This window comes from Coregonus clupeaformis, chromosome 39 (genome assembly GCF_020615455.1).
Source record: "Coregonus clupeaformis isolate EN_2021a chromosome 39, ASM2061545v1, whole genome shotgun sequence".
NCBI lineage: Eukaryota > Metazoa > Chordata > Actinopteri > Salmoniformes > Salmonidae > Coregonus > Coregonus clupeaformis.
Genome location: NC_059230.1, coordinates 12,125,705 through 12,149,834, shown reverse-complemented (window position 1 = coordinate 12,149,834; position 24,130 = coordinate 12,125,705). Strand labels below are relative to the sequence as shown.

General features: G+C 46.0%; 1 protein-coding gene across 1 annotated transcript; it reads left to right on the top strand.

The window, feature by feature from the left end:
• The first annotated feature begins 362 nt into the window (after positions 1-362).
• Positions 363-23,863, top strand: LOC121554260 (active breakpoint cluster region-related protein). Its single transcript, XM_045211813.1, has 22 exons — positions 363-466; positions 616-725; positions 1,064-1,168; positions 12,521-12,799; positions 12,982-13,089; positions 13,236-13,290; positions 13,488-13,540; positions 13,656-13,793; positions 14,245-14,366; positions 14,518-14,674; positions 14,799-15,092; positions 15,689-15,743; positions 17,998-18,093; positions 18,282-18,353; positions 18,518-18,615; positions 19,055-19,165; positions 19,311-19,477; positions 21,085-21,224; positions 21,496-21,630; positions 21,740-21,845; positions 22,089-22,230; positions 22,835-23,863. The coding sequence occupies exons 1-22, from the start codon at positions 415-417 to the stop codon at positions 22,940-22,942; spliced, it is 2,703 nt and encodes a 900-aa protein (XP_045067748.1). The 5' UTR covers positions 363-414; the 3' UTR covers positions 22,943-23,863.
• The last annotated feature ends 267 nt before the right edge of the window (positions 23,864-24,130 follow it).

The window sequence follows — 24,130 nt, the reverse complement described above, 5'->3', positions numbered from 1 at the left end:
ATCCAGAGCGACTTGGGTAAAGTGCCTTGCTCAAGGGCACATCAACAGATTTTTCACCTAGTCCGCAATTTGAACTAGCAACCCTTTAGGTTACTGACCAAACACTCTTAACTGCTAGGCTACCTGACACCCTTATTTGAGAACAGGCTACAGAACCCAAGGTAATTTAGTGTTTTAACTAGGCAAATTAGGCTATTGGATGTCGGACAATGCAGATTTTATTTTCAAAGGAGTCAGACTGTCCTGATGTACCATTTTAAACCCCCACCCCCCCACCCCCTTTTTTTTGCATCTTCTCTGAAACAGGAAGTTTAACAGCTGCAGCGCGATCTCATTTTCTCCTCTCTTGAGACAGTCTCACAGTCACTTCGCCCAGACACTCACTGAGAGTGTTGCAGATAGGACATCAGCGCTATGGAGGTCTTCATGGAGGCAGTTGACTACCTTGAGTCACAGCATATTCCAGGCAAGTACATTTGAGTGTTTTGTGTGTGTGTGTGTGTGTGTGAGTGTGTGTGTGCGTGCATGCCTCTGTCTGTCTCTCTTTCCATGTGTGTGTGTGTATTCATGTTATCTTTCTATGTAAATTATGTGTGTGTTTGTACTGTATCTTAGTGGAGGGTGTAAGTGAGCCAAGTCCTGATCCACTGCAGGAGGATGTGTTCCCAGAGGTGGATGTGTTCTCCCCCCTCCAGACAGAGAGCATGGACCTGCCCGACACCCCTGTGAGTCTGTGCACTATGGTGCCTTCCTCTCCTATCTGCCAGACCCAATTCCAAATAGTATTCTTCTCTTACACACACACACACACACACACACACACACACACACACACACACACACACACACACACACACACACACACACACACACACACACACACACACACACACACACACACACACACACACACACACACATACACACACACACACACACACACACACACACACACACACATACACACACACACACACACACACACACACACACACACACACACACACACACACACACACACACACACACACACTTACAGCAGAGTGTTTTCTCTGGCTCTCAGGTCCTGCGAACCCCTGAAGAGATGCTGGATAGGAGGCTCATGGTGCTGAAAACTATGCTGGACAGTGAGAAGATCTACCTCAACGAGCTGGAGAGACTGTTGACGGTAACACACACACACACACGCACGCACGCACACACACACACACACACCCACACACACACACACACACACACTGACATCTCTAAGTCTCTCTCTAACACATACACTTCTCAGGGCTCAGGGGGCTTTGGTGTGTTTACTAGTTTGTAAGTTTGGTGTGTTTGTAGTGTAAGTGTTTGTACGTTTATTTTAAGTGGAAGTGCATGTTGTTATGAGTTGTGCCACAGTTTTAAGTTTTGCACTCTTTTTTATATTGTCTAGTCACATTTTTGTCATTTGAATAATGATTTAGTCTAGTTATTGTCAAAATTACGAAAACAGTGGACCATTTTAGTCAACTAAATGCCCTTTAATTTTAGTCACATTTTAGTCACGTCACATTTGCATTGCCTCATTAACCTATCACAGGACGTTGGTGGCACCTTAATTGGGGAGGACGGGCTCATGGTAATGGCTGGAGTGGAATCAGTGGAATGCTATCAAATACATCAAACATATGGCTTCCACGTGTTTGATGCCGTTCCAGACATTTTATGAGCCGTCCTCCCCTCAGCAACCTCCACTGTAACCTATAGTAAACATCCATCACTGACTTCCATGTGCACACATATACATAGTCTTGTCCTTCCAACATATTTTTCTGCATAACATCCTATTCTCGTCCCAACACCAGAAGTATGACTAACATATCAATAATATATAAGAATGATCTGGCCATGTAAATTCCTGATTCAGCCTACATAGATATTGCACATTACATACAAAACAAACACACACAAGCGCAGAGAGAGAGAGAGAGAGCGAGAGCAAGAGAGAGAAAGAGAGAGAGAGAGAGACTGCAGCACAAGATGGTGCCGCAAAGTATTGGCAAAGTAGTATGGTTTGCACCTCCGTCATTCGTCACATTTTTATCAACGTTCCACAGACACCACAGACACATTGATGTACCGAAGTAGAACGGGGGCTAATGACTGTTTCACCCAGTGATGTAGTCGAGTCACTAAACCTCGAGTCCGAATCGAGTCTCAAGTCCCCTGTGCTCGAGTCCGAGTTCAAGTCCAAGTCACCAATGGTCACGTCACGAGTCGAGTCACGAGTCCCTATCGCTGAAGTCTGAGTCACAGTGCTTGAGTCCTGGTCCAAGTGCTCAATTCTGAGTCATGGGTCCACATTAACTCAAAATAAAGTTATTTACCCAGTCAGATATAGTGTAGTGGCAAGAGGAGTAAATTTACCCAGTCAGATATAGTGTAGTGGCAAGAGGAGTTATTTACCCAGTCAGATATAGTGTAGTGGCAAGAGGAGTTATTTACCCAGTCAGATATAGTGTAGTGGCAAGAGGAGTTATTTACCCAGTCAGATATAGCGTAGTGGTAAGAGGAGTTATTTACCCAGTCAGATATAGTGTAGTGGCAAGATGAGTTATTTACCCAGTCAGATATAGTGTAGTGGCAAGAGGAGTTATTTACCCAGTCAGATATAGTGTAGTGGCAAGAGGAGTTATTTACCCAGTCAGATATAGTGTAGTGGCAAGAGGAGTTATTTACCCAGTCAGATATAGTGTAGTGGCAAGAGGAGTTATTTACCCAGTCAGATATAGTGTAGTGGCAAGAGGAGTTATTTACCCAGTCAGATATAGTGTAGTGGCAAGAGGAGTTATTTACCCAGTCAGATATAGTGTAGTGGCAAGAGGAGTTATTTACCCAGTCAGATATAGTGTAGTGGCAAGAGGAGTTATTTACCCAGTCAGATATAGTGTAGTGGCAAGAGGAGTTATTTACCCAGTCAGATATAGTGTAGTGGAAAGAGTAGTTATTTACCCAGCCAGATATAGTGTAGTGGCAAGATGAGTTATTTACCCAGTCAGATATAGTGTAGTGGCAAGAGGAGTTATTTACCCAGTCAGATATAGTGTAGTGGTAAGAGGAGTTATTTACCCAGTCAGATATATAGTGTAGTGGTAAGAGGAGTTATTTACCCAGTCAGATATAGCGTAGTGGTAAGAGGAGTTATTTACCCAGTCAGATATAGTGTAGTGGTAAGAGGAGTTATTTACCCAGTCAGATATATAGTGTAGTGGTAAGAGGAGTTATTTACCCAGTCAGATATATAGTGTAGTGGATAGAGGAGTTATTTACCCAGTCAGATATAGCGTAGTGGTAAGAGGAGTTATTTACCCAGTCAGATATAGTGTAGTGGTAAGAGGAGTTATTTACCCAGTCAGATATATAGTGTAGTGGTAAGAGGAGTTATTTACCCAGTCAGATATAGTGTAGTGGCAAGAGGAGTTATTTACCCAGTCAGATATAGTGTAGTGGCAAGAGGAGTTATTTACCCAGTCAGATATAGTGTAGTGGTAAGAGGAGTTATTTACCCAGTCAAATATAGTGTAGTGGCAAGAGGAGTTATTTACCCAGTCAGATATAGTGTAGTGGCAAGAGGAGTTATTTACCCAGTCAGATATAGTGTAGTGGCAAGATGAGTTATTTACCCAGTCAGATATAGTGTAGTGGCAAGATGAGTTATTTACCCAGTCAGATATAGTGTAGTGGCAAGATGAGTTATTTACCCAGTCAGATATAGTGTAGTGGTAAGAGGAGTTATTTACCCAGTCAGATATAGTGTAGTGGCAAGATGAGTTATTTACCCAGTCAGATATAGTGTAGTGGTAAGAGGAGTTATTTACCCAGTCAGATATAGTGTAGTGGCAAGATGAGTTATTTACCCAGTCAGATATAGTGTAGTGGTAAGATGAGTTATTTACCCAGTCAGATATAGTGTAGTGGTAAGAGGAGTTATTAACCAGTCAGATATAGTGTAGTGGTAAGAGGAGTTATTTACCCAGTCAGATATAGTGTAGTGGCAAGAGGAGTTATTTACCCAGTCAGATATAGTGTAGTGGCAAGAGGAGTTATTTACCCAGTCAGATATAGTGTAGTGGCAAGAGGAGTTATTTACCCAGTCAGATATAGTGTAGTGGCAAGAGGAGTTATTTACCCAGTCAGATATATAGTGTAGTGGCAAGAGGAGTTATTTACCCAGTCAGATATAGTGTAGTGGCAAGAGGAGTTATTTACCCAGTCAGATATAGTGTAGTGGCAAGAGGAGTTATTTACCCAGTCAGATATAGTGTAGTGGCAAGAGGAGTTATTTACCCAGTCAGATATAGCGTAGTGGCAAGAGGAGTTATTTACCCAGTCAGATATAGTGTAGTGGCAAGAGGAGTTATTTACCCAGTCAGATATAGCGTAGTGGCAAGAGGAGTTATTTACCCAGTCAGATATAGTGTAGTGGCAAGAGGAGTTATTTACCCAGTCAGATATAGTGTAGTGGCAAGAGGAGTTATTTACCCAGTCAGATATAGTGTAGTGGTAAGAATAGTTATTTACCCAGTCAGATATAGTGTAGTGGCAAGAGGAGTTATTTACCCAGTCAGATATAGTGTAGTGGCAAGAGGAGTTATTTACCCAGTCAGATATAGCGTAGTGGCAAGAGGAGTTATTTACCCAGTCAGATATATAGTGTAGTGGCAAGAGGAGTTATTTACCCAGTCAGATATAGTGTAGTGGTAAGAGGAGTTATTTACCCAGTCAGATATAGCGTAGTGGTAAGAGGAGTTATTTACCCAGTCAGATATAGTGTAGTGGCAAGAGGAGTTATTTACCCAGTCAGATATAGTGTAGTAGCAAGAGTAGTTATTTACCCAGTCAGATATAGCGTAGTGGCAAGAGGAGTTATTTACCCAGTCAGATATAGTGTAGTGGTAAGAGGAGTTATTTACCCAGTCAGATATAGCGTAGTGGCAAGAGGAGTTATTTACCCAGTCAGATATAGCGTAGTGGCAAGAGGAGTTATTTACCCAGTCAGATATAGTGTAGTGGCAAGAGGAGTTATTTACCCAGTCAGATATAGTGTAGTGGCAAGAGGAGTTATTTACCCAGTCAGATATAGTGTAGTGGCAAGAGGAGTTATTTACCCAGTCAGATATAGTGTAGTGGCAAGAGGAGTTATTTACCCAGTCAGATATAGTGTAGTGGCAAGAGGAGTTATTTACCCAGTCAGATATAGTGTAGTGGCAAGAGGAGTTATTTACCCAGTCAGATATAGTGTAGTGGCAAGAGGAGTTATTTACCCAGTCAGATATAGTGTAGTGGCAAGAGGAGTTATTTACCCAGTCAGATATAGCGTAGTGGCAAGAGGAGTTATTTACCCAGTCAGATATAGTGTAGTGGCAAGAGGAGTTATTTACCCAGTCAGATATAGTGTAGTGGCAAGAGTGAGTTATTTACCCAGTCAGATATAGTGTAGTGGTAAGAGGAGTTATTTACCCAGTCAGATATAGTGTAGTGGCAAGAGGAGTTATTTACCCAGTCAGATATAGTGTAGTGGCAAGAGGAGTTATTTACCCAGTCAGATATAGTGTAGTGGCAAGAGGAGTTATTTACCCAGTCAGATATAGTGTAGTGGCAAGATGAGTTATTTACCCAGTCAGATATAGTGTAGTGGCAAGAGGAGTTATTTACCCAGTCAGATATAGCGTAGTGGCAAGAGGAGTTATTTACCCAGTCAGATATAGCGTAGTGGCAAGAGGAGTTATTTACCCAGTCAGATATAGTGTAGTGGCAAGAGGAGTTATTTACCCAGTCAGATATAGTGTAGTGGCAAGAGGAGTTATTTACCCAGTCAGATATAGTGTAGTGGCAAGAGGAGTTATTTACCCAGTCAGATATAGTGTAGTGGTAAGATGAGTTATTTACCCAGTCAGATATAGTGTAGTGGCAAGAGGAGTTATTTACCCAGTCAGATATAGCGTAGTGGCAAGAGGAGTTATTTACCCAGTCAGATATAGCTATCCCTTTTCCTTTCTTTCTGTGTCACCAAATGTTTCCATATAGGTACTGGTAATGTTACGAGGCTCACGTTCAGTTGCAAAACCTTATCGAACGTTGTAGATAGAAATAGAGCCGACATTATTCCTTATTCAAAAAGTCAGAGAGGCATGTTTGTTCTACATATACTCTTAGAAAAACAGGTGCTATCTAGAACCTAAAATGGTTATTTGGCTGTCCCCATAGGAGAATGCTTTGAAGAACCCTTTTTGGCTCCAGGTAGAACCCTTTTGTTTCCAGGTAGAAAACTTTTGGGTTCCATGTAGGACCCTTTCCACAGAGGGTTCTTCATGGAACCCAAAGTGGTTCTACCTGAAACCCAAAATGGTTTTACCTGGAACCAAAAAGGCTGAAGAACCCCTTTGGAACCCTTTTTTCTAAGAGTGTAGCATATTTCTATCTGAACGTTCCAAAATGTTGCATCCTTCTGAAAGTACCCCAGGTTGTTAGCTATAGCTAGCTAATGAGGTAACATTACTGAACTAGGTGTAGCCTAAACAAATGATTAACTGTCCGGTGTGCAAGTAGCCTGGTTTTAGAATGGCCTCCATATGCCAATGCACAATAGAAATAAAAAAACGTAGCGCCCCGTTGTATGGGTCATATCTTTTGAACGGTAAGGGCTAGTATCAAGCTGTTTTCTCTGAGGAAAAGAGGGAGACTTGGCTATGCTGGCTACAGAACTATGGCTATGAAATGCAGTGGGAAAAGTGGGAGGGTTGAGCGAGACTACAAATTCAAAGACAGCCTACTTTATTTTTTTAACGATTTATTTATTTTTAAACAATACAAAACATACACATACAAAATAAAACATACAGATGGACACAAACATCAACGACATCAGACGCTCATCCAGAGGCAGCGCTCCTAGTGGCCGGGGACTTTAATGCAGGGAAACTAAAATCTGTTCTACCTAATTTCTACCAGCATGTTAAATGTGCAACCAGAGGAAAAAAACCTCTACATTTACATTATCCAGAGCGACTTACAAATTGGTGCATTCAACTTTGGATAGCCAGTGGGACAACCACCTTTTTTTTATTATTTTTTTATGGGGGGGTGGGGGAGGGGGGGGGGGGGTGGGTAGAAGGATTACTGTTATACTATTCCAGGTATTCCTTAAAGAGGTAGGGTTTCAAGTGTCTCCGGAAGGTGGTCAATGACTCCGCTGTCCTGGCGTTGTGGGGGAGCTTGATCCACCATTGGGGTGTCAGAGCAGCGAATAGCTTTGACTGGGCTGAGCGGGAACTGTGCTTCCGTAGAGGTCGGGGGGCTAGCAGGCCAGAGGTGGATGAATGTAGTGCCCTCGTTTGGGTGTAGGGTCTGATCAGAGCCTGAAGGTAAGGAGGTGCCGTTCCCCTCACAGCTCCGTAGGCAAGCACCATGGTTTTGTAGTAGATGCGAGCTTCAACTGGTGTGTGCGGAGGAGCGGGGTGACATGAGAGAACTTGGGAAGGTTGAACACCAGACGGGCTGCAGCGTTCTGGATAAGTTGTAGGGTTTAATGGTACAGGCAGGGAGCCCAGCCAACAGCGAGTTGCAATAATCCAGACGGGAGATGACAAGTGCCTGGATTAGGACCTGTGCCGCTTTCTGTGTAAGGTAGGGTCGTACTCTGCGAATGTTGTAGAGCATGAACCTGCAGGATCGGGTCACAGCTTTGATGTTAGCAGAGAATGACAGGGTGTTGTCCAGGGTCATGCCAAGGTTCCTTGCACTCTGGGAGGAGGACACAATGGAGTTGTCAACCGTGATGGCGAGATCATGGAGCGGGCAGTCCTTCCCCGGGAGGAAGAGTAGCTCCGTCTTGCCGAGGTTCAGCTTGAGATGGTGATCCGACATCCACACGGATATGTCCGCCAGACATGCAGAGATGCGATTCGCCACCTGGTTATCAGAAGGGGGAAAGGAGAAAATTAATTGTGTTCTGTGAGCTTGCAATGAGTCGTCAAGCCACGGAGCAGGAGGGGAGGACCGAGCTGGCCGGGAGGATAGGGGACATAGAGAGTCAAAAGATGCAGAAAGGGAGGAGAGGAGGGTTGAGGAGGCAGAATCAGGAGATCGGAGGGAGAAGGATTTAGCAGAGGGAAGAGATGATAGGATGGAAGAGGAGAGAGTAGCGGGAGAGAGAGAGCGAAGGTTGCGACGGGGGGCAGAGTGAGTAGTGTTGGAGGAGGGCGAGAGAGAAAAGGATACAAAGTAGTGGTCGGAGACTTGGAGGGGAGTTGCAGAGAGATTAGTAGAAGAACAGCATCTAGTAAAGATGAGGTCAAGCGTATTTCCTGCCTTGTGAGTAGGGGGGGACTGTGAGAGGGTGAGGTCAAAAGAGGAAAGGAGTGGAAAGAAGGAGGCAGAGAGAAATGAGTCAAAGGCAGACATAGGGAGGTTAAAGTCACTGTGAGGGGTGAGCCATCCTCAGGAAAGGAACTTATCAAGGCGTCAAGCTCATTGATGAACTCTCCAAGGGAACCTGGAGGGCGATAAATGATAAGGATGTTAAGCTTGAATGGGCTAGTGACTGTGACAGCATGGAATTCAAATGAGGAGATAGACAGATGGGTCAGGGGGAAAAGAGAGAATGTCCACTTGGGAGAGATGAGGATTCCTGTGCCACCACCGCACTGACCAGATGCTCTCGGGGTATGCGAGAACACATGATCAGACGAGGAAAGAGCAGTAGGAGTAGCAGTGTTTTCTGTGGTAATCCATGTTTCCGTCAGCGCCAAGAAGTCGAGGGACTGGAGGGTAGCATAGGCTGAGATGAACTCTGTTGAGAGCTTCAAGTTCCTTGGTGTCCACATCACCAACAAACTATCATGGTCCAAACACACCAAGACAGTCGTGAAGAGAGCACGACAAAACCTATTCCCCCTCAGGAGACTGAAAAGATTTGGCATGGGTCCTCAGATCCTCAAAAAATTCTACAGCTGCACCATCGAGAGCATCCTGACTGGTTGCATCACCGCCTGGTATGGCAACTGCTCGGCCTCCGACCACAAGGCACTACAGAGGGTAGTGCGTACGACCCAGTACATCACTGGGGCCAAGCTTCCTGCCATCCAGGACCTCTATACCAGGCGGTGTCAAAGGAAGGCCCTCAAAATTGTCAAAGACTCCAGCCACCCTAGTCATAGACTGTTCTCTCTGCTACCGCACAGCAAGCGGTACCAGAGCGCCAAGTCTAGGTCCAAAAGGCTTCTCAACAGCTTCTACCCCCAAGCCATAAGACTCCTGAACAGCTAATCATGGCTACCCAGACTATTTGCACCCCCACCCCATCTTTTTATGCTGCTGCTACTCTGTTAATTATTTATGCATAGTCACTTTAACTCTACCCACATGTACATATTACCTCAACTACCTCAACTAGCCGGTGCCCCTTCACATTGACTCTGCACCGGTACCCCTCTGTATATAGCCTCCCTACTGTTATTTTATTTTACTTCTGCTCTTTTTTTCTCAACACTTTTTTTTGTTGTTGTTTTATTTCACTTTTTTATTAATAAATAAGTTGTTGGTTAAGGGCTATAAGTAAGCCTTTCACAGTAATGTCTACACCTGTTGTATTCGGCGCATGTGGCAAATAAAATTTGATTTGATTTGATTTTTGATCACACCTGCCCAGACCCACCTGCTCTCACTCCTTTCTCCAGTTCCTGCACTACTCTCCAACACGTCTTCAAATTGTGCCAATTTACAGCCTACTTTTCTATACTCAATGGAGAGAAAAACCTAGCTAGACTGTTGTTTTACTATTAAAGTCAATGCTGCTATTGTTTTTAATTTTGTAAAGCAGCTTGTGTTTCTGAACCAGGCAAGGGGTAGCTAACTAGAAGACTGGTGGTGACTGGTTAGCAAGAGAGTTGCTTGCGTGATGTGTATAATCAGCCTGGTCTCAGAGCATTTCGTATTATTCTGTATGTAAAGCCGAGACACTCCAATTAGTATGGTATGTTACATATGGTATGTTTATATACAGTGGGGGAAAAAAGTATTTAGTCAGCCACCAATTGTGCAAGTTCTCCCACTTAAAAAGATGAGAGAGGCCTGTAATTTTCATCATAGGTACACGTCAACTATGACAGACAAATTGAGAATTTTTTTTCCAGAAAATCACATTGTAGGATTTTTAATGAATTTATTTGCAAATTATGGTGGAAAATAAGTATTTGGTCATCTACAAACAAGCAAGATTTCTGGCTCTCACAGACCTGTAACTTCTTCTTTAAGAGGCTCCTCTGTCCTCCACTCGTTACCTGTATTAATGGCACCTGTTTGAACTTGTTTTCAGTATAAAAGACACCTGTCCACAACCTCAAACAGTCACACTCCAAACTCCACTATGGCCAAGACCAAAGAGCTGTCAAAGGACACCAGAAACAAAATTGTAGACCTGCACCAGGCTGGGAAGACTGAATCTGCAATAGGTAAGCAGCTTGGTTTGAAGAAATCAACTGTGGGAGCAATTATTAGGAAATGGAAGACATACAAGACCACTGATAATCTCCCTCGATCTGGGGCTCCAAGCAAGATCTCACCCTGTGGGGTCAAAATGATCACAAGAACGGTGAGCAAAAATCCCAGAACCACACGGGGGGACCTAGTGAATGACCTGCAGAGAGCTGGGACCAAAGTAACAAAGCCTACCATCAGTAACACACTACGCCGCCAGGGACTCAAATCCTGCATTGCCAGACGTGTCCCCCTGCTTAAGCCAGTACATGTCCAGGCCTGTCTGAAGTTTGCTAGAGTGCATTTGGATGATCCAGAAGAGGATTGGGAGAATGTCATATGGTCAGATGAAACCAAAATATAACTTTTTGGTAAAAACTCAACTCGTCGTGTTTGGAGGACAAAGAATGCTGAGTTGCATCCAAAGAACACCATACCTACTGTGAAGCATGGGGGTGGAAACATCATTCTTTGGGGCTGTTTTTCTGCAAAGGGACCAAGACGACTGATCCGTGTAAAGGAAAGAATGAATGGGGCCATGTATCGTGAGATTTTGAGTGAAAACCTCCTTCCATTAGCAAGGGCATTGAAGATGAAACGTGGCTGGGTCTTTCAGCATGACAATGATCCCAAACACACCGCCCGGGCAACGAAGGTGTGACTTCGTAAGAAGCATTTCAAGGTCCTGGAGTGGCCTAGCCAGTCTCCAGATCTCAACCCCATAGAAAATCTTTGGAGGGAATTGAAAGTCCGTGTTGCCCAGCGACAGCCCCAAAACATCACTGCTCTAGAGGAGATCTGCATGGAGGAATGGGCCAAAATAATAACAATTACAACACACTTTTTATATCATTTGGTGGCATACGGCTTCCTCCTGGAGCCACAACACTTCTGTAATTCTTTGTTGAGAGAAGAATGGCTTCCCTCTTTTGTCCAGGGCTCGATTTCATTATGAAAACCATGCTCCCTTCCCTCTCCACCTGTTCACGTCCCTTGCAGACCTGAAAGGTGTACTATATATGGTAGCGTATGTGGAGTAATATGGTAATAGCTCCACCTAAGCTTCTGGAAGGATATTTTCCTCCATATATTGCTTACACCTAGTCAACAAAAGGCAGAGGGAAGTGTGTGAGTTTTTGTATTGGAATTAGACCAAAGAGACCACTATACAAATAGGCAGCATTATGAGTGAGTGTGCTAGAAAGAGGTGTTGCAATAACAACTGACCAAGTCATTTTCAATCTCTTAATTTCTCTTCTCCTTCATTTCCATCTTATTATAAACTGCATGCTTCTGCTTTTGTGTCAACAAGCAACAAAAATAGATGTGAGAAGCAACCCCCATTTGGGTTGGTATTGTAAGGTTGGACATTTTCACACATCTGTGAATATACCAGTGCAGTATATATTTTTGACACCCATTCTCACACACAAACACACACACACTACATATTCTCTCTCACACACAGTACCCACATTGTAGTAGGCCTATGTGTTGAAAAGTTTGGGATGATTTTCCAGACAGTTTTGCTTTGTGTGTTAGTGTTGGTACTGTGTGTGAGAGAGAATATGTAGTGTGTTTGTGTTTGTGAGTGGGTGTCAAAAATGCTTTTGACAGAAACATGTGCACTGCGCGTGTATATTCACAGATGTGTGAAAATGTACAGCATTTTTGGTTAAACGTCTGTACTACTCTCTTCTCACCTCCCTCTTTCTCACATTTTTTTCTCTCCCCCTCTCTCTCTCTCTCTCTCTCTCTCTCGCTTTCTCTCTCTCGCTTTCTCTATCCCCCACCTTTTTCTTTCTTTCTTTCTTTCTTTCTTTCTTTCTTTCTTTCTCTCTCTCTCTCTCTCTCTCTCTCTCTCTCTCTCTCTCTCTCTCTCTCTCTCTCTCTCTCTCTCTCTCTCTCTCTCTCTCTCTCTCTCTCTCTCTCTCTCTCTCTCTCTCTCTCTCTCTCTCTCTCTCTCTCTCTCTCTCCTTCCCCCTACCCCCCCACCTCTTTTCTCCCCCAGCCTATGAAGGCTCTAAAGGCCACAGCAGGGACGTCTCAGCCGGTTCTGTCCAGCCAGCAGGTCCAGACTGTGTTCTACCAGGTGCCTGAGCTCAGAGACCTGCACAGAGACTTCTACACTGGCCTGAGGGACCGCCTGGGGTCCCTGGAGCCACAAGCACACCCAGAGACAGTCCAGGGGCCTGGGCCAGGGCCGGGGCCTGGGCTGGGGCTGGGGGAGGGGAAAGAGCAAAGCCAAAGCGGCTACCAGCTAACGGTTGGAGACCTCTTCCTAAAGATTGTGAGTTACTGCTCCTGCTCTGTCTGTCCATCCATCCATCCGTCTGTCTGTCTGTCGGTCGGTCCATCCATCCATCCATCCAGTCATTGTCCCACTGTCTTAGCTAAGTTAATTTGCACCAATATGGATTGTCTACGATGTGGTCAAACACACTGTTTGACTTGTTACATTCTCACACACAGGTGAGCCAACTAGTTGTGTATCGTGGCTTCATTGATAACTATGAGAGTGCTGTTGAGATCGTGAGGCGCTGTACTCAGACTGACCAGCGCTTCAGGATACTGGCCGAGGTAAGAGAGATTGATTTGTGTATTGCAACATCTCTCTCTGTCTATGTACTTTTTTATCTTGAATAACACATGGATTCTTAGTAAATTCATAGTTGAAGTATTGCAGCATTGCAACCTTTTTACACTCTCTCTCCTTCTGTTTTCAGAGTATGATGTCTCATAATGGATCAGACAGATCTAAGACTAAATACACCTTTGAGGGTAAGATGAAGGCTTCACCTCTTGTTAAAGAGTCACTGTATGTCCCTTTAACCTCCACAGTATGAATCACGTGTGTGTTTACACAAAAAATGTATGCACGCGTGACTGTAAGTCGCTTTGGATAAAAGCGTCTGCTAAATGGCATATTATTATTATATTATTATTTATGTGTTGGATATCTGTCAATCTCCCTCCAGCTCTCCTGTACAAGCCTCTGGACAGAGTCACCAAGACAACCCTTGTTTTGCATGTAAGAGTGCCACCCCATTCGTCCTGCCTTGTATTCATCCATTGATTTGTCCACATACCCACCCATCCACTGACTCCCAAGTAACCATGCACTCTATATTTACCCCCCCGTATAGGACCTGTTGAAACACACTCCCCAGCAGCATAGTGACCACCCCGTGCTGCAGGAGGTTCTGAGACTGTCCCGGAGCTTCCTGTCTGGGGTCAACGAGGGATCACAGTGCAAACGAGAGGTCACCCTCAGCAGAGGCATGGTGAGAGGAACAGAGAGGACGCACACGGACACACACACTGTCACGCCCTGGCTCTGGGGACTCTAGTATGTTGAGCCAGGGTGTGAGTTTTCATGTGTGTTGGTTCTAGTTGTTGTATATCTATGTTGGCCAGGGTGGCTCCCAATCGGAGACGGCTGTAGCTCGTTGTCTCTGATTGGGAGTCATACTTAGGTAGCCGTTAGGCATTCATTCATTGTGGTTTCTTGTTCCGTGTTGGTTCGTGTATGTAACCAGGGACGTCACGTTTTCGTTTTGTTGTTTTGTTCGTGTGATCATTATATAAATAAATATGTTCGCATCCAACGCTGCGCCTTGGTCCTCCTCTCTCACCGACGATCGTGACACACACATGGACACACACGGACACATATACACGGACATCCACACACGGACACCATATCATAACCATCGCTATATGTTTGTGTTGCAGCGGCGTCAGCTGATGCGTGATGGCTTCGTGGTGGATATGTATGAGGGGGGGCGTAACCTCCGTCATCTCTTCTTGTACACTGACCTGCTGCTGTGCACCAAACTCAAGGGCGGGGCCCAAGGGTGAGTGACAGGTCCAGAATGGTATTTCAGTAATTTAAGTCGATGAAGAGTCACCACTTAGATTGTGTTTGCAACTGAGCTTGCATGCATCTGTTAATTTGTTTGTGTGTGTGTTTTGTATGTGTGTTTGTGTGTGTGTCCTCTCTCCCAGTAAGCAGGCCCAGTACAGGTTCTGTTGGTACCTGCCTCTGGCTGGACTGAAACTACGCTGGGGACCAGAGATGGAGCGCACCACGGACACACACCATCGCATACACGCCATGAGAGCCAAGATGTACCTGCTTAGACACGAGCTACGACAGACAATGGTGAGTGTTTGTGTGCGTGCGTGTGGGTGGGTGCGAGTGAAAGAGTGTATTATTCAATAGAACCAATACTCTTTAAAGTAATCAGACTTGAAAAAGAAACTTTGCGTGTGTATGTGTCCTACAGAAGCCTGTCCTACAGAAGCCTGTCCTACAGAAGTGCTTGGCAGCTCGTGCTATAGAGCGAAGCAGATGGAAGAAGATGGAGCAGCTTGAACTGATGATTCTCACACACTCTCCTCTCCTCCCCCTGGAACTACACAGCCCAAGCGGAAAGGCACGCACACACACACACACACACACACACACAAACACTCTCTCACACAAACACACACACTCACACTCACACACACACACACACTCACACTCACAAGCATGTGTGTGTTCTTTTTCAGAACCACACTCTGATGATGTCATCTCTGTATGAACTAGAGGAGTGGAGAGAGGCCATCCACAGACTCACCGGAGATAGTGAGTGAAAGGGGAGCGTGTATATACGTGTGAGAGAAAGAATGAGTGAGTGTGCCATTCAGAGGGTGAATGGACAAGACAAAAGATGTAAGTGCCTTTAAACGAGGTATGGTAGTAGGTGCCAGGCGCACTGGTTTATGTCAAGAACTGCAAGGCTGCTGGGTTTTTCACGCTCAACAGTTTCCTGTGTGTATCAAGAATGGTCCAAGAATGGAGTCAACATGGGCCAGCATCCCTGTGGAACTCTTTCGACACCTTGCAGAGTCCATGCCCCGATGAATTGAGGCTGTTCTGAGGGCAAAAGGGGGTGCAACTAGGGCTGTGGCGGTCATGAAATTTTGTCAGCCGGTGATTGTCAAGCAAATAACTGATGGTCTCACGGTAATTTACCATTAATTAACATAAACACATTTAGCATCTCCTGGCTTCCATGTATAGCCTACAAGCCGCTGATGCAGACCTTTAGAACATCTACATTTAAAAAAGTCTAATAAATCCATTTAAGAGGAAGTCGTGACAGTACCCCCCCCCCCCCTTGACGCGCAGCTCCAGCAGCGTGCCGACACTGGCCTCGGGGTTGGCCAGGAGGACGCAGAGCAGGGCGAGCCGGATGGCGACAGTGGAAATCCTGCAATAGGGAGGGATCGAGGATATCCCTCCCCGGAACCCAGCACCGCTCCTCTGGACCGTACCCCTCCCACTCCACGAGGTACTGAAGGCCCCCCACCCGATGCCTCGAATCCAGGATGGAATGGACGGAGTACGCCGGGGCCCCCTCGATGTCCAGAGGGGGCGGAGGAACCTCCCGCACCTCAGACTCCTGGAGCGGACCAGCCACCACCGGCCAGAGGAGAGACAAATGGAACAATGGGTTAATACAGTAATCTGGAGGGAGTAATAACTTATATGTAACCTTGTTTATCCTCCTCAGGACTTTGAACGGCCCCACAAACCGTGGGCTCAGCTTCCGGCAGGGCAGGCGGAGGGGCAGATTCCGGGACGAGAGCCAGCCTCACTGCGGTGGGGGTCAGCATTGGCCTTCTGGCGAAGCACGGTGCGCTGGAGGTGGACGTGAGCAACGTTCCACGTCTCCTCTGCGCGCCGAAACCAGTCATCCACCGCAGGAGCTTCGGTCTGGCTCTTATGCCAGAACCGGCTGATAACCTAAAACACATTGAAAGGGTGATAGGTTAGTGGAGGAGTGGCAGAGAGAGTTCTGGGCATATTCTGCCCATGGCAAAAACACTGACCACTCCCCCAGCCGGTCCTGGCAGTAGGACCGCAGGAACCTATCCACATCCTGATTCACCCATTCCACCTGCCCATTACTCTCGGGGTGAAACCCAGAGGTCAGGCTGACCGAGACCCCCAAACGTTCCATGAACGCCTTCCAGACCTTGGATGTAAACGGTCAGACACTATGTCCTCTGGCACCCTGTAGTGCCAGAAGACATGAGTAAACAGGGCCTCTGCAGTCTGCAGGGCCGTGGGAAGACCGGGCAGAGGAAGGAGGCGGCAGGCTTTAGAAAAGCGGTCCACAACGACCAAAATGGTGGTGTTACCCTGAGAGAGGGGAAGATCAGTGAGAAAGTCAATACACAGGTGGGACAATGGCCGTTGTGGAACTGGTAAGGGCTGTAACATACCTGATGGGAGGTGCCTAGGTGCCTTACTCTGGGCGCACACCGAGCATGAGGAGACATAAACCCTCACGTCCTTAGCCAAGGTAGGCCACCAGTACTTTCTGGTCAGGCAGCGCACTGTACGACCGATACCTGGGTGACCAGAGGAGGGGGACATGTGTGCCCAATAGATCAGACGGTCACGGACAAGAGATGGCACGTACTGCAGCCCAGCTGGACATTGAGGTAGAGATGGCTCTGTGCGTATCGCCCGCTCTATGTCCGTGTCCATCGCCCATACTACCGGCGCCACAATACAGGAGGCCGGGAGTATGGGGGTGTTGTCTATGGGCCTTTCCTCTGTGTCGTACAGCCGTGACAGTGCATCTGCCTTCACGTTCTTCGTACCCGGGATGTATGATAGTGTAAAATCAAACCGGGTGAAGAATAGGGCCCACCTAGCCTGGCGAGGGTTCAGCCTACTCGCTGCCCGGATGTACTCCAGGTTACGGTGGTCCGTCCAGACGAGGAAAGGGTGTTTCGCCCCCTCAAGCCAGTGCCTCCACACGGTCAGGGCTCGGACAACAGCCAACAGCTCCCGAACACCAACATCGTAGTGCTGCTCCGCCGGGCTGAGCTTCTTGGAGAAGATGGCACAGGGGCGGAGCTTGGGTGGCGATAGCTTGAGATAGGACAGCGCATATCCCTACCTCGGACGCAACCACCTCCACTACGAACGGTAGTGATGAATCGGGATGGGCCAGTACCGGGGCTGAGGTGAACAGAACGCTCAGGTTACTGAAGACCCTGTCAGCCTCAGCAGACCAGCGGAGCTGGGACGGCCCACCCATCAGCAGAGATGTGTTTGGAACTGCGACCTTGCCAAAGCCCCGGATAAACCTCCGATAGTAGTTGGCAAAGCCAATAAAGCGCTGTACCTCCTTAACCGTGGTTGGAGACGGCCAATTACGCATGGCTGAAATGCGATCTCCCTCCATCTCCACACCTGAGATGGTAATCCGGTATCCAAGGAAGGAGACGGACTGTTGGAAAAGCAGACACTTTTCTGCCTTGGCATAAAGGTCATGTTCCTATAGTTGCTTCTATTTTAACCTTGTAACCATGTGGAATTCATCCATAATACGTCGAATTTCGAAGGGAAACTATGAGATATTGTTGTGCTGAACAGTATGTCATTGAAGTGGTGTATGATGTGGGTGTGTTATTTCTCAGACATAGAAATGGTTCCTCCAGATCTGCTCACCCTAACCAGCTCCTGTGTCAAACTGAGAATGACCCAACAGCCTCCCCTTCACAGCATACTGCTTGGTGAGACCTCGTTTCACACTTGTTTCTTCATCTCACTTACATTTACTTTATCTCTCTTTATCATACTTTATTTCATGTTCTTACACTTTTTCTAATGCTCTCTCTCTCTCTCTCTCTCTCTCTCTCTCTCTCTCTCTCTCTCTCTCTCTCTCTCTCTCTCTCTCTCTCTCTCTCTCTCTCTCTCTCAGATGAGGAACAGTCTCTATGTGGGACTCTTAGTGTAGCTGTTCACTCTGCCTGTGGACTACAACAGCCAGCCAGTGAGTGTCTGCACAGTATCTTCAGTATCTATTCCACAGTGTCTACATCTTAACCAGATACAGTACATACAGAATACTCTACCCTCAGACTCCACTGTAACACAAACCATTGAGCTCTTTAAACAGACGCACACTGTTTTCATTTTCACTGCTCTCCCTCCTAGGTGTGTATGTGTGTGTGGAGGTGGATGGCTTTGAGTTCTATGAGCGCCATGCCCAGACCCACTCCTCTGTCAGCAGCCTCAGCCCTCACTGGGACCAGGTAAGATGCTGCACCCAGGCTAGCTCGACCGGCAGCCATTTTGAATGGGGGAATCATTATCCCACCTAAATTGTTGTTACAGATGTAGGATCTTCATTTGAGCCAGTTTTCTACAGCAGCTACAGGATATGTGAATTATTATGTGGATTATAATTAATGGACATTTTTGTAGGGGTTGATACATTTTTCGTAATGGAAAAGTCTGACATTTAAAAATGGAAATTACAAACAGTAGCCTTTTTAAACCTTAAATACACTACATGTTTTAAATGTCCTGCATTGCATGATGATGTACATCACTATGATTATGCTTTTCAGTGGTATTTCAGTGAGGATGCTTTTCACTCGATTTTGTCTTTTAAAATAACTTCTGAACATGGTCATGCTACCCATACGTCATCAATACTACTCTTCAACAGTGTCTTGTGTTGGTCCTCAGGAGTTCTCCTTCCAGGTGGATGGGGCTCAAAACCTCAGGGTGCTGTGTGTGTTGCAGCCAGAGGAAGGAGAGAGCTGTGAGGACCGAGTCGTATGCAAGACCTCCATACAGGTGTGTCTGCATCTGTGTCTAGATGTGTGTATCAGTGTGTGTTCTTCCATGTTCAGAAGGTGTGTACCTGTATCGGTTTAAAAGTGTATACTGTGTGTGCATGCGTGCACCTGTGTGGTCACCTGTTCATGTATATGTGTTCTAGCTGGACCCAGGCCACCTACAGAAGCGATGGAGGAGACAGACCCTCTCTCTAGGCCAGGTGGAGGTGACTCTGTCTCTAAAGTACTGCCCTCACCCTCTAGACCCGCCCTGTCTGGCCCCTGCCCAGCAACAGTCCATCTTCTGCATGCCCATTGGAGCTGTGGCACAGTGAGTCCTGTCAATCATCACTAGTCCAATGAGGTTTAAGGACCTGGGATTTTTGCGCAAAAGTTATTTGTAACATAATCGTAAATGACACTGTGGGATCTACTTTTGTTTCCCTCTCTTGTCTGGTTAATAGTTTTAGGAAATGAAAAGATAACCACTCTAACAGACCAGAACACAGGGAGTGTTTCTCAAAATGCATACTACCGTGCTCTGAGCACTCAAATTGGCCCACAGGAGGGTCGGAGTATGAGTCCTGATCAAAGTATGCAAAACAGAGCACGAAGGGCACTTCTCGAATGCGTACTCCGTTTGTGCATATTTTGAAGCATGCATCGATGCAAGCTTCAACGGAAAGTATGAGCAGAAATACGACGCAACTATGTGAGAAATTAAGCAACATTTATTGAAATCAATGGTGGCCATTATTTGAACTGAAGCGAGAGAAAATACACTCTGACTTCGGAATGTAATGTTGCCAATTCACATCTCATATGCTGCCTGACTACAATATTTAATCTTGATACGTTAATACATTTTGCCATGTTTACCTGCCTACCATACCCACTGTGGTGTGCTTAGATTGCAAGCCCATATTAAGTCAATAGCGATAGCTGGCTAGCTACTACTGTTAGCTAGCTAGATAGCCACGAAGAATTGTTAGCTAGCTAGCTACCCACGAATAATTGACATCTACCTTGCATAACATTCGTTTTAGGTAATTTTTGCCTGTTAAACTATCTGGTTAGCTATGTACATTTTTACGATTCACATATAGCTAGCTGTTAGTTATGAAGTAATACATTTACTTTGTGTGTATCTTGTTTCCTCTCTATTGCCGTTGTCCTGGCTGGAAGAAGGTTCAGTGAATGGGTAAATTGATAGGGCTAACTAGCTAGCGAGCTAGCCACAAATAATTTTTAGCTAACTACCCACGAAAAAATTTACATTTATCTTGCATGACATTAATTCTAGGTAATTTTGCCTGTTTAACTAGCTGGTTAGCTAGATTATTACGATTCACATATAGCTATCTGGTAATTATGAAGTAAAACATTTGCTTTGTGTATATCTTGTTTCGTCTCTATTGCCATTGTCCTGGCTGGAAGAAGGTTCAGTGAATGGGTAGGTGTAGCATGAGGTAATACAGTAGGGGGAGTGCTAGTTCTCCACACTCTCGTCCTCACAAGAACGTACTCAAGAGAACGTCGTCGGAGAATGTACTCGGAGCATGAGAGTGTGGAGCATGGTAGTATGCATATTGAGAAACACCCAGGATTAGGCAATATAGGAACAGCAGATGTGTGACTAGAAAGACATGTGGAAGGAAACCACATACCACATATTGCCTGATCCTGGAAAAAACTTGTTTCTACATTTTTGTCAGTTTTTATATTTTTACATAAATTGAAAGCAGGGTACGTGTACTGTGAGTGTTTCATGTCTCTAGGATAAATTAAAGTAATTTGAAAACATCATGTGAACATCCAAGACACCTTTTTTCTAGGATGCCAACGACGTATAATGTGTGTATATACTACTCACTACTGTATGTACACACACAAACCGGAGTGTGGGTCTTGTGTGTGTGTGTGTGTGTCCTCTCCCAGACAAGAGGGTGTCCTGGTGCCACATGTGGTGCGTTTCTGTGTAGAGGAGGTGGAGCGGAGAGGACTGGAGGAGGTGGGCATCTATAGGCTATCAGCAGCTACCAGTGACATCACCAACCTCAAGACTGCTTTCAACACCAGTGAGTGTTGAAATTATGCCATGGCTTGGGACCTCCAAGACAGCGTGTACTAAACCAGAGCATGCAGTCATTTCAATTGGGACCGGATGCACTAAACAGAGTTTGCAGTTATCTGAAGAGCATTTATCAGAGTTGAATCATTATGATATGCACGCTGATCTGTCTCTCTCTTCTTTCTCTCCCTTTCTTCCTCTGTCTATATCATATATCTCTCCCCCTCTCTCTCTCTCGCTCTTTCTATCGCTCACCCCCCCGTCCGTCCGTCCTCTAGGTCTGCGTGAGGCAGTGTCTAGGTTGAGGTGTGTAGATGTGAATGCTGTCTCAGGTATACTGAAGCTTTACTTCAGAGAACTCCCTGAACCCCTCATACCGACAGAGCTGTTCCAGAGCTTCACCAAGGCATTGGGTAGGTCACACACACACACACAAATGCACGCATGCATACAAACACATGCAGACACATACACACAGACTCACTCTTCTCCGTCCGTGCCTGTGTTTTGTCTCTCTAACAGACATCCCAGACCTGAGCTCCAGGAGTGTGACCATGTTGTCTCTGCTCCAGTCCTGTCCCTCCGTCAACCAAAACACCTTCCTGTTCCTCCTCCACCACCTCAGAAGGTCTCTCAACACCTCTAATACACTACTTATATGTTACTAATAACATGGTACTATATTAACATATTTCTATTTCTATTTACATTCAGTCATTTAGCAGACACTTTTATAACAAATTACTTCTCAACCATATAAGGCTCACTTTTCATTGCTTTCCATTATATTTTTCATGTGTATTTTTGCCAGTGACATCATATTCTCATGCATATCTTTGCTAATGACATCATACTCTCATGTGTTCTCTAGAGTATCAGACAGACAGGATGTGAACAAGATGCCTCTGATGAACCTGGCCACTGTGTTTGGTCCCAGTCTAGTGCGCCCCCCTGTGGCTGTTCTGGGGCAGTGCGGCCCGACAGTGGACATCTCTCAGGAGGTGGTAGTGCAGGTTGGTCATGGCTACTTCATCAGGCTTCTGCAATTATTATTATACTAGATTGCTTTTACAGTAGCATGCAGGAAAGATACAGACCTTCACATGTTGGTGCAGGACATTTAAAACGTGTAGTGTATTTAAGGTTTGAAAAGGGGTTCTGAAGTTTGTAATTTCCGTTTTCACATTTCAGACTTGATTTTCCCTTACGAAAAATGTATCAACCCCTACAAAAATGTCCATCATTTATACTTTAGAAAGTCACTGATGTCAAATCAGTGATTACTTCAAGGTAGTAAGTAAGGGAGGAGGCTTTTTCCAAGTATTTGACGGACCATAAATAGTTGTTTTTACATTTAAAAAAACATTTTAGTCATTTAGCAGACGCTCTTATCCAGAGCGACTTACAGTTAGTGAGTGCATACATTTTCATACTGGCCCCCCGAGGGAAACGAACTCACAACCTTGGCGTTGCAAGCGCCATGCTCTACCAACTGAGCTACAGGGGACTTTTTAAACGTTTCACTGGCGTAGTAGTGTGTATAACGTGTGTATCTGTCTTTCTCTCTGTGTGCGTGCGTGTGTGTGTGTGTGTGTGTGTGTGTGTGTGTGTGTACAGGTCCAGGTTGTGTATTTCTATCTGCAGTGTGACAACCTGCCTGAAGCCCAGACCTGCATACCACATGACACAGAGACCACTGAGGAAGATGAGACCACCAACATATGAACCTTAAACTCCTGGAAACATCACTGTTGGCCAACAGAGTCTCAGGAGAAAGAGAGAGAGGGGACATGTAATCTACAGATGTTGTAAAGATAAATACATATATTTATTTGTAAAGCTTTGGGCTGATCAACCTGTCCTTTACTTTCAATGCGGTACTAGGTCCTAGGAGGTAGAGAAATGAACAGTGGGTGCACATGGGAGGGTGTAAGGAGACAGTCGATTTGGGGCGGCAGGGGGTTGGTGTGTGTCACACAGCGCAGATGTTGTAAAAAGGTTAGGGGGTCACCTCCCTGGCTTGAAATCCCATCAGTTACGGTTCAAACCCAACTAGACGGAGTTCACACATACACACTCATACACACACCACCACCACAACCGCAACCACCCCAGCTGGGGGTCTCCTTTCAGACTCCAGTGCCGCACCACCTGGGCAGGGTGGGCTAATGTTACCTCCCCCCCCTGCCGCCTTTTGATCCCTAATCCCACCTACCCCGGCCTACCGATCCCTTCTCCCTCTCTCCCGCTCCCACCACGCATTCCGACCGCCTCGGAGCATTTCGGGAAGCCCGCTACATGGCGTGTGTGTGTGCCTGCCATAACAACATCCAGACCGCGCCTGGAAACAAAGAAACGCGGAACCCTTGCCCTCCCCTAAGGCCCCTGGTGTCGTAAATCACCTGTCCCCACTAACCCTGCGACTGCCAAAATAAGGTTCCCATTGTAGACTACAAATACATCAGAGTAGAGCTGGAGTCTGGAGAAGCTGTGTCTGAATAATAGAGGGGAAACAGACATCCATGACCAAAGGTCTATAGTATCTCTATAGTATCTCTAGGGTGGAGGGGAGGTGAAATTTACCACGGCCAGGGCTAAGGATAGGTAGGGGTGGGTTGGACAGGGCGAAGGATAGGTAGGGGTGGGTTGGACAGGGTGAAGGATAGGTAGGGGTGGGTTGGACAGGGCGAAGGATAGGTAGGGGTGGGTTGGACAGGGTCAAGGATAAATAGGGGTGGGTTGGACAGGGTGAAGGATAGGTAGGGGTGGGTTGGACAGGGTGAAGGATAGGTAGGGGTGGGTTGGACAGGGTGAAGGATAGGTAGGGGTGGGTTGGACAGAGCGAAGGATAAATAGGGGTGGGTTGGACAGGGTGAAGAATAGGGAGCGGTGGGTTGGACAGGGTGAAGGATA